The 10,586-nt window shown below is 38.1% G+C and overlaps 1 protein-coding gene across 1 annotated transcript in view; it reads left to right on the top strand.

Moving 5' to 3' along the window:
• LOC137638699 (TOX high mobility group box family member 3-like) overlaps positions 1–8,841 on the top strand; it is a 39,586-nt gene extending 30,745 nt beyond the window's left edge. The window contains exons 3-6 of the mRNA XM_068371019.1: positions 928–1,144; positions 1,947–2,330; positions 2,661–3,082; positions 6,483–8,841. Coding sequence (XP_068227120.1) covers positions 928–1,144; positions 1,947–2,330; positions 2,661–3,082; positions 6,483–6,558 — 1,099 coding nt within the window. The 3' untranslated portion in view covers positions 6,559–8,841. The remainder of the gene's footprint in view (positions 1–927; positions 1,145–1,946; positions 2,331–2,660; positions 3,083–6,482) is intronic.
• Positions 8,842–10,586: the final 1,745 nt, after the last annotated feature.

Below are 10,586 nucleotides of genomic sequence, written 5' to 3'. Positions count from 1 at the left end.
TAACCTTTGAGATTTATTGAATGTGTACTGGAATGTTGAGATAATTGAAGAGATCATGCTGTCCGTTATTCGGCTGAATATATTTTGAAAAAGCCAGCAGTCCTATATTTGAATATAATTTATTTAGTAAGGTATTTCAAATTGGAAATTTTCGATCATGAGTTATAGTAGTATAATATGAATTTTACTTTTCCTTTATTTCAAGAATTAGCCTATTGAAATACTTAGTGATTAATATAAGGCACTGAAAGTTAGATTACTTTATATAAAAATTAATACACACTTTATCTTACACTAATTTGTGCTAGTTAAATATTCTCATTAGGGATAAGTCGTTTTCATAAAATTAGATTACATTCGTTGGTGTCTTGGTAGTGATACATTTGTGTAGTTTTTTTTTGGCCTTGTGATTTTCTTTGCAAATATGAAATAATCCATTAATTATTCAGTTTTGTTTTCACCGTAGTTAATTTAGAAACATTTGCCTCTTGCCATTTGTGCATCTGTATTAATATATATATATATATATATATATATATATATATATATATATATATATATATATATATATATATATATATATATATATATTGCATATGTGTGTTATTCTATAATTTATAAAAGCATTAAAGTAAACTGAAAAATTATTGAATGGTCTTCATTTTATGTTGACCTTTTAAGAATTTCTAGTAAGATTTTGTGATAAATAAGTGTTGCATATATTTTCTCCAATGAATTTTTTATATAAAAATTGTCCTTTATGTTTCAGTCATGATATTTTAAGTTGAAATACTTTGAATGGTCGCAGGAATATAAGTTCTGTGGTCCCTTATCTTGAAAATAAGTGAAAGATTCAGGTTGCCACGAGTATCTATATTTGCTGTTATTTATTTACTACTACAGTTACTGTTTTCTTCCATTTCATAGGCCGGTATCAGCATATGCTCTCTTCTTCCGTGACACTCAAGCAGCTATTAAGGGTTCCAATCCAAATGCCTCTTTCGGGGAAGTGTCGAAGATCGTGGCTTCTATGTGGGACTCTCTCGATGCCGATCACAAAAACGTTTACAAGAAAAAGACAGAAGCCGCAAAGAAGGAGTACCTGAAAGCTCTGGCCGCTTACCGTGCCAGCCTCGTCTCTAAGGTAGGAAAGTTCATGAAGATGGTAGGACAGATATGTTTGAAAAGTGTATTTCATTACTTTAATAACTCCAATATATCTATTTACATTGATTTGGGAGGTTTATTTGGGCCATTTAGTAGAAAGGTTTAGATGCAATAAACTATAGAACTTTAGTTTGGATTATTTATGATAAGGTATTTATATTGAAATACCATAAAGAATAAAGGAGTATCTAGGAACAAAATATTAGGAAATAAAGTGATAAGTGTCTTAACACCAAAATATTGAATGAATATCATTTATGGGGAATGTTAAGTCTTATATTTCTGTATTTTCAATACTGTAATTGCATGGAAATTGCTTAGCTAATCAATAATCAGTGCTTCATAATTTTGCTTAATACAGCCCCTTACATGCTATAGTTGCAGCTCTGCTGCAATTTATAGTATTTGGGTGCATTACTGCTTACATATGTGCTTATAAACTGTGCTGCAAATGTTCATTGAATTTGCCTTGCATGTCTGGAAGAAACTGGATGTAATAAAGTGCAAATGACGTGCATTAATCAGCTGGTAATTTTGAATTTATTCCTGGTATGATATGTTGAGTGAGTGAACACATTTAAGTGATGATCAAATGCAGTTCATTACACAAGGTAGTCATTCCAAAATTAGGGTTGAATGCTCCAATGCTTTTCGTGGAAGGGCTTTCTCTAATAATCATTCAGATTTAGACTCCTGTAGTGTACTAACCAATGACTAGCGAGAGGTGTGACAAAACCAAAACACCCAAGGAAAAGGCATGATCGTGGCTTGTGTTGCAGGGAGGGGAAAATGAGAACGTGTATGGAGCCCAAGGGTATGGCCAGTTTGCTCCAGGCTTTGGCTATCCCCCTACCACTACTGCCCCTGGTCACCCCCAAGTACAGTCGCCCACCCAGATGTCACCATTGGCTAAGAAGTCTCCTCTCCTTTCATCTCTTATGGCTGACCCTCCCCCTCCTATGATGACCCCACCAATGTCACAGCCCATGCCACCTTCTGGCCCACCCATGATGCCCCATGGTTCCATGCCACCCATGTCAGCAGCTAGTATGGCTCCACAGCCTCAACAGGGTCCCCCTCAGGCAGCCCATCAGCCGCCAACACCTCAGCCACACCTGACGCCCATGACCAACGTACCTACCACCTCTCCTTACATGAACCAGGTATAACTTCGCTGCTATTAATACCACAACAGCTACTCTATTTTTTCTGCTGTTATTAGTACTGTTGCTGCTTTTGCTCCTGCTTACTAATCAAAGTTAACAATGAAGCCATAAAACTCAACATAATGATGTCTAACTTTATGGCGCTATCAATACCTGGTTATTAGTGTTATTCTGTTACTAGAACTAATGTAATCTGTGCATGGATATTGAAGTAAAAGCTACGGTAGTCACTAGTGATTACAATAACATCAAATTAATGTATTCCTTAACTAAAGCCTTAGCTGATCCACTGGACTAAAAACACTCGTTCCCTTCATATTTATATAGCAAGCACCTGGATCGATGACGAGTCCTGGAGGAGGTGGCTCGCCAAGCAGTGCCCAGCAGCCACAACAGCATCAGAACCCCCAGCAACAGGCTGCTGCCACTCAGCACCAACAGCAGCAAGCAGGGCAACAGCAACAACAGCATCAGCAAAGTGGTCAGCATGGGCAACAACAACAGCAGCAGCAGCAAGGACAGCAACAACAAGGACAACAGCAGCAGCAACAACAAGGGCAGCAGCAGCCTGGCCAACCAAGTGGTCAAGGATCAGGTGGACAACAGCAAGGAATGGGACAACCTGGACACGTAGGATGTCCAACCTCCGGTCCAAGTTGCATCAGGAGTGGATGCACTAACCCTGCTGTGCATAATCCAGAATGGGAAGATGAATACTGCTCCAATGAATGTGTCGTCTCACACTGCAGGTGAATATTAAATTTAATTTCATTTAATGGCAAACACTTTTATTTCATATCTGATAATTCATCTTTTTGTGGTAATACTGGAAAGTAAATTATATGTTTGGAAAGATAATCAAGAACCATGAATGAAGTCAAGTATACTGTAATATTTGTTGAACCAGAAACCTATGTTGAGCATATTTCATGAACAATTAATTATCTTAAAAATCTAAAAAAAAATATTTGTTCCTACGCAAATAAACACCTTTGACATTTATATTGGTATACTCTATTGTTGTTTTGCTACGACTAAAATTTAATTAGTCTTGTGCTTCTGACAACATTGTATGATTGCCCACTATTCCTACTAGTGCTGGGTAGGTGCGTCAAAAGCCTGCGGCTCAGTCTTCACTTTACTCGTGGTCACTGTGTTTGGACGTCTGCTGCTCAATCACTGTCAAAGCTGTGCTTTTTCTTTCAGTGCTATTACCAAACGAATTACTGCTGCAGAGAACTCTGAGATTTAGTTGCTCGAGATTGCCATCTCCTACCTTATCTCAACAAAGGGAAGTTCTTTTATGCATACAGGTGCAAACCTTATTCTTCTTCTGATCGACCCAGACGTTGAAAACCTTAACACTAGTTATGTTTAGTAGGAATTTAATGCACCTGCCTTCTTCCTTTACTGCCCCACAGCTGCAGAATATGCAGCAGCTATGTCTATTTCATGCCTGCTCCTGGCTGGACCATTGGTCAGGGGAAGTTTCTTACTTAGCAGTGTCAGAAAATCTAGCAATTCCTAAAACAACAAAGCAATACGAAGACCTCATCCGTTCAGGGATGAAAGCATTAGTTTGTACTCCACCAAATGGCCCTTATCTGGGGCAATTGTGAGGTAAAGAGGAGAGAAGAGGTATTGCAATGATTGAAAGGCATATGATTCATAGGGATTCCTTAAATTTGAGGAACTCTAATATCACAGGCTAGCCAGACATTGTTCCTGAGAAGAGCTGCAGCATCCAGATTCTCAGCTCCTTCTAAGCAAATGCCAAGGCCATCCCAGCTTAGGCAAGCTTGCAACTAATTTTCACCACAGAGTAAATCAGTCCGGCTGTAGGAATGTCACCCGTTAGTGATGGCAGATCCCCCACAGACTTTTCACTTTCTGTTTACCCTGGTCAACTCATGAGCTCATGCCATGGAATTAAGGCTCCTGCATTACCTGGACAACTGTCTTCTATTGGCAGTCAGTATCGCAGCTTATCCACCAGAGAGTTTCTTCTTGAATTTTACTGCAATCTGGGAATCACATTAAATTATGAGAAGTCGTGCCATCTATGGTATATCCATCTACAGACAGAGTCCAGCAACTGAGACAGATCACAACACCTTTTCTCGAGAAAGAGTTCCTTCCAGTCCATCTCTGGCAGAAGCTTCTCGGTCACCTCTCCTTCCTAGAGAAACTGGTACCCTTCAGGAGGATGCATCTTTGTTCAGTACTATGGGCACTAGAGCCAATGGTTGCAGACATCAGTTGTTGAAAAACCTGTAGATGTGAAAACAGATCTCTCGTGGTAGTTAAAGGAGGAGAACCTGTTAGCCAGATCACCAGGACAAGTTCCAACTCCAGATTTCCTAAATTTTTTTTTCAGATACTGCTTGCCAAGAATTGGGCACCTATCTAAGGAAGGAACAGATCTGAGGAATATGGTCATAGGAGGACAAGTCGTTCCACATAAACTACTGTAACCGGAACTAAAGGCAGAGTACCTAGCGTCACTCAGTTGTGTTGATGAATGACAACACATTGGGTGCAAGTGAATGATATTATCTCTGCTTGCTTTATGCCAGGGAAAAAGAATGTAACAGCAGACAATCTGGCCTGACTAGGGACGATGGTTGGTTCAAAATGGTCATTGAATCCCCTAGTGGCAAAGTCTCTCCTGACTTAATGGAGAAGAAACACTGCTCCACTCAAGGCCGCTATACATGATTATGCACTTTTAAAGGTTTCTGAGGAAGGAGAAACTTGTCTTAGTCCTTTAGGGCATTGACATCTCATGGGAACTCTTGACTTTGATCAGAAGCTTCCAACAGTCTTGCCCACCACGGGAACTCAAACCACATCCTAGAGTGTAGTAGAGGTTCTAAGGCCCCTACAGTTAGCATCCTACAAACCACTCTGCAAAGCAACAGCTAGAGACTTAACATTGGCATGTTCCTATTAGCTCTTAACATTATTAAAGAGAGTAAGCAAGCTATAATGTCTGTCACATATAATGTCACATTCTGGGGGTTGAATTATCGGTCTTTCATTTGTGCTAAGACCCAAAATCCATCAATTAATGATAACTGATTTGACTCTTACATTTTCAGCAATCGAGGAGATAACTGGTGATCCATATAGTTTACTTTGTCCTGTAAGGGCAGTGTGCCTTTATCTAAAGAGGATTACACTTTTCGTCCTAACATCCTTGTTTGTAAGAACAGTTCAAAACTCAAAAGGAGTACCCAAGAACACCATTTCTCTCTGGTTATGAGAGCATACAAATCTACGAGAAAAGCATCGACTGGAGCACCTACCAAGGCTCATGATATTGCAACCTTAGCATGCCACAAAATCCACTCGGTCCTTGTGTCTGGAAAAGACAGACCCCTTCACGGTCAAGTGGTAGCTGCTCAGCAGACAGTTTAAAACCTACTGTATGCCCCTGCAGGACAGTTAGCAATATGTCATATCATCAGTTATTTTCAGCACAATTGTGGCATGAGAATAGAATGAACAGTGCTTTCCTTCCTCTTTGGATCCTCCTTGGGAGTACTACCTATACTGATGACCACTTATGAAGGTAAGAACAACTCTTTATGAAAGTTGTTGTCACCAAAACTCAACAACTTATTGGATTGAGGTTTCAACACTTACCTCTTATTCATTGAAGCTGATATCATGATCTTGCCTCTCATCCGAGCCAATCATGGTAATAGATATTTTCCTTTTGGGTCAAGGGTCATACAACGCCCTAACATAGTCACCTAGAGACTTCCTCCACCTAAGAAAGTTTCCCATATAAATGACAATGGTTTGTATTCCCTTAGGAACAAATTATTTTCCTAGCTATACAAACCTGTGTCATTTATTTATATTTCCTGCCTCATCAACCCCACAAGTCTTAACCAAGACCTAAAGTGAAGACTGAGCTGCAGGCTCCAACGTTCCTACCCAGCGCATGTGGGAACAGAGGGCACCCATATAATTTTGCCAGACCTACAGGACTTCTTAAGTTTTGGTTGTAGCTCAAGAGCAATAGAGTATGTCCATATAAATGACTCAGGTTTGCATAGCTCGGAAAAATACAAATTATTTTAGAAATGCGTAGTTTTCATATCGTTTAGGTTGTAAGCCTAATGGGTTTCTTTCTTTCAGAGATGTTTTTACAACCTGGGTAGCTAGTAACCATCACCAGCAAACACCTCCTTCCTACCCTGCACCTGTTAAATAAACGGAAGGTGATCAGGAACACCCCCAGGAGGACCAGCCATGCAGCATTATAAACAAACTTATAAGTCATCATTAAGTCTAAGTAAATTACAAGTGCTGATTCCTGTTAGGTACCTGTTCATGTCCTATGTACTAGTTATTGCTTACTTTTGAAGTAAGAAACTATCTTGTCAGAAAAGAGGATTTATGTATGAAAACTGGTTGCCATGATAACAAGGAACTTGCTCTAGCTGTACGTACATGGTACCTTTTCTTCTTCTTCCCCCATTTCATATAGACAAACGTGGGTGCTTGTATCAAAGTCAAGCTTTTCTAAGTGGTTTTGTCATTGCTGGAATTAAAACTATTCATCTTTATCTTTTCAATATTACTGGGTTTTGTAGAGTCCCAAATATATTATTCATGCCTAATTCAACTACCGTACATTGGTCAATGATGCGACACGTTCCAAGTGGGTTGTGTTGTGAAAGTGAGCACTGCATAAGTCCAATTGAAAAAAATAATTTGTTTCAGGTAGAACAATTTTATTTATCTTATTTCCATTTGCAATACAGTACTTTTTATACAGTAATATCAGTTGTTCATTCTCCTATTGGGAGTATAGGAAAAGTGAATCACTGGTACACTTTACAATCTGTTAACTTCAAAATATTTTCAGTGCATAATGGCCAGATGAAGGGGACCAAAATGTTTAGTTTGTAACATGTTTTCTTATCTGGTCTGGTGCGAACAAATAAAAAAGTCGAACAAGCTGATGAATAGGAACTCGGTACTCCATCCACTCTTACATAAGATTTATTTTCTCCATTGACAGCTTGTCTTATGCATTTTTGGGACAGTGGAGGATATCAAAAAGAAGACATTACAAATACTAAGCATCAAATAGGGTTATACTCTGTGGTATAATGAACAATTAACTAAGTGTTAAGGCACAAATATAGAACACAAGTAATCGATAATCACATATGATAATAGACAATGCATATTTTGTGAATTTGTAGAAAAACTCATTCTGATATACATCTATAAGCATATGCACTTAATTGATCAATTTCTATGTCTTGCTTACTTTCACACAACCTGGGAACTATGTTCTGATCCTGTTTGTAATTTTATTATGTCATGCCAGCAGTAAATCTTCTTCGTCTTAGGGAGCTGGGTTTGTAAATACTGTATTTGTGTTTATTTACCTTAATTAAGGAGAGAGAATTACAATCCCTTTATTGTAGATAGCTTGACTTATTTACAATATAATTTGTAAATATTTCAGCATTATGTACAAGTGAATGCTGAGTTTTTTCTCCTCAATGTGAAAGAAATAAGATAAATTTATTATGTATGTATGTACATGTATCATAGTAGATTTGTCCAGAGGCTTATTTGATTAGGATAAAATGGGAAAAACTGAGGTAATTAGACTTGGCATGTTTGTGTCAGAACTGTAAGAATTCCTTCCAAAGTGACACAGACAATGGAAACAAGATGCATTGAGTAGCCATCTATTGGCCATTCCCCCCCTCAGCGTACGGAGTTGTGTATGCATAGCAATAGGGTTTGGCACCCCATTCCAGTTTTTTCATCAGCTCTCCCATTTATAATTATCATTAAACGAGAGGTTATTATTAAAGGAAGTTTGTGTCAATAGGACACTTTGCTCAATCCTCAGTGTACATAACTAATTTCTTTGAGGACTGACTGCGATAAATTTACCTCTTGGAAATCTATACAAAAAACCATAAAGGAATGATTTATTCTTTGTTTGTACCAAGAGGAAATGTAATTTGCTAATTTTTAAAACAATTTTCCTTAATATTTTCCATTGGGTAAAGCTTGATGCAAAGCATTTAATGTGTATTCATGTTTATATATAAATATAATGTGAATTTTAAATTGATATTGATTTAAGAATTAATGATCACTTGAGAAGGATTGCCTTCACATGAGGTTTTACCCTTGCTTGTAGTTCTTAGAAAATCCTTTTGTCCTAGAATAAAATGACATTGTCAGTGTTTGCCCTTCTTATATAGCTATAAATATGTTTGAATAAATACCGTGCTTATTAAAAACAGGCGAAAACCACCACAGGTATATGGCCGTATTGTAATTTATTAAATTTAAGTTTTTCAGACAAATTGTGATGTTTAAGTTTGGAATTTTGAAATGAACAAATTTCAGACGTGTTCACATGAACAATAGGAATTGCAACAAGTACTTGAATCAATAAACAGAACAAGTTATTCAAGAACATTTTATGATATATAAGTTAACACTTGATAAGGTATTGACTGCTCTGTCACATGTGGTGTCATACTTTCCATTTCAAGAAGTACAGTAAATGTTAGTTAATGGTTCCTTATAACTATTTTCTAATGACTGAAATACTGTGGAATGAACCTTCCACCGAGCATAATTATGCGGATGTTGTGGTAATGTGTACAATGCCTGTGTGTGCTCTTTCACTTCTGTATTCACAATATAATAAACACTATACATATATTGTAGTTTTGATTTATTCCTTACACCACAAAATTTTAACGCACAGTTTGAGTAATGGTTTATAAGTACTGTGTAATTTTGTCATAGAACTTAAATGGGTAATGTACAAGAAGGTGATTTCTTGTCATTTATCTATCCATTACATCACAAATTTTAAGTCATTTGTATTTTTCCTAACCATACAAACCTGATTCTTTTACTATAGGAGAATAAATAACAGCGAAGTTGGAACACGGCAGTTTAAATTATCACGAGGAGTAAACAACCAACAGGTAATTACCTAACAGAAGGAGGGGAGGTAAACCCCGCTCCTAACTCATTGACAACTCAATCAGATTGAAGACTGGAACTTTATCGTGGGCTGATGATGCGGGCCAAGTATGAGTAAAGGACTCAGTTTTGTATAGTTAGGAAAAATTAAAATTACTCTTTATTTATTCCTACACAAATTCAAACCCTCATCCCTTTACTATAGGAGTCTCATCCACAGGTGGGAGGAAGTCCTCTTTTCCAACTGGCTGGAATCTTAACCCGAAACTGATCATCTTAGATACATAAGAGTAAGATTCTAATCCTGTACCGCAAGGAAGGGGAAGATTGAAAGGAAAAGAAAAGGTCAGTCATTCTTACTATCACTACTCATAACCTCAGCCCTCGACTCACAGTTACTGGTCCTGGGAGAGGAGGCAAGGTAGCTTATATCACCTGCTGAGCAGCTACAACAGATCCTATAGTAAAAGTGTTAAGGGACCTGAGGGTCATATCCCACAGGTAGTGAGCGTTGAAGGTCGTTTGATGTTTCCACATCCCTTCTGGGAGAACCTGCATCACAGAGAAATTCCTCCTGAATGCCAAAGAGGTGCTGATGCCTCTTCAGTGGAAGATGAAGAGAGCATCCAAGAGATAACTTCCATCAATCAAATCGAGATTGTATTCCTGAAGATTTTCTTTATTCTCCCTGTACTCACGAAAAGGCACCACAGCCGAGGTCTTGTGGTTAGGGTTATCGGTTACATCCCTAAGACTTAATTTGGAAAGATAGAAATCTGTAATGAGGCACTGATGGATTCTGAGTTTTTGTGACGAAATCTGGAATGAAAGTGAAAAAGACTTACCTCCACCCCCTTATAGGTAGTAGGTTGGCCAGGGCACTAGCCACCCATTGAGATACTACCGCTAGAGAATTACTGGGTTCTTTGACTAGCCAGAGAGTACTACATTGGACCCATCTCTCTGGTTACGGCTTATTTTAACTTTGCCTACACATACACTGAATAGTCTGGCCTATTCTTTCCACATTCTCCTGTATCCTCATACACCTGACAACACTGAGATTACCAAACAATTCTTCTTTGTTCTAGGGGTTAAACTACTGCACTGTAATTGTTCAGTGACTACTTTCCTCTTGGTAAGGGTAGAAGGAAGACTTTAATTGTAAGCAGCTCTTCTTGGAGAAGGACACTCCCAAATCAAGCCATTGTTCCCTAATATGGGCTAATGCCATAACCTCTATTCCATGGTCTTCCACTGTCT

Source organism: Palaemon carinicauda, chromosome 3, assembly GCF_036898095.1.
Source record: "Palaemon carinicauda isolate YSFRI2023 chromosome 3, ASM3689809v2, whole genome shotgun sequence".
In the NCBI taxonomy this organism is placed as follows: domain Eukaryota; kingdom Metazoa; phylum Arthropoda; class Malacostraca; order Decapoda; family Palaemonidae; genus Palaemon; species Palaemon carinicauda.
The sequence above is the reverse complement of the archived record's forward strand: the minus strand, read 5'-3'. Positions and strand labels throughout refer to the sequence as shown.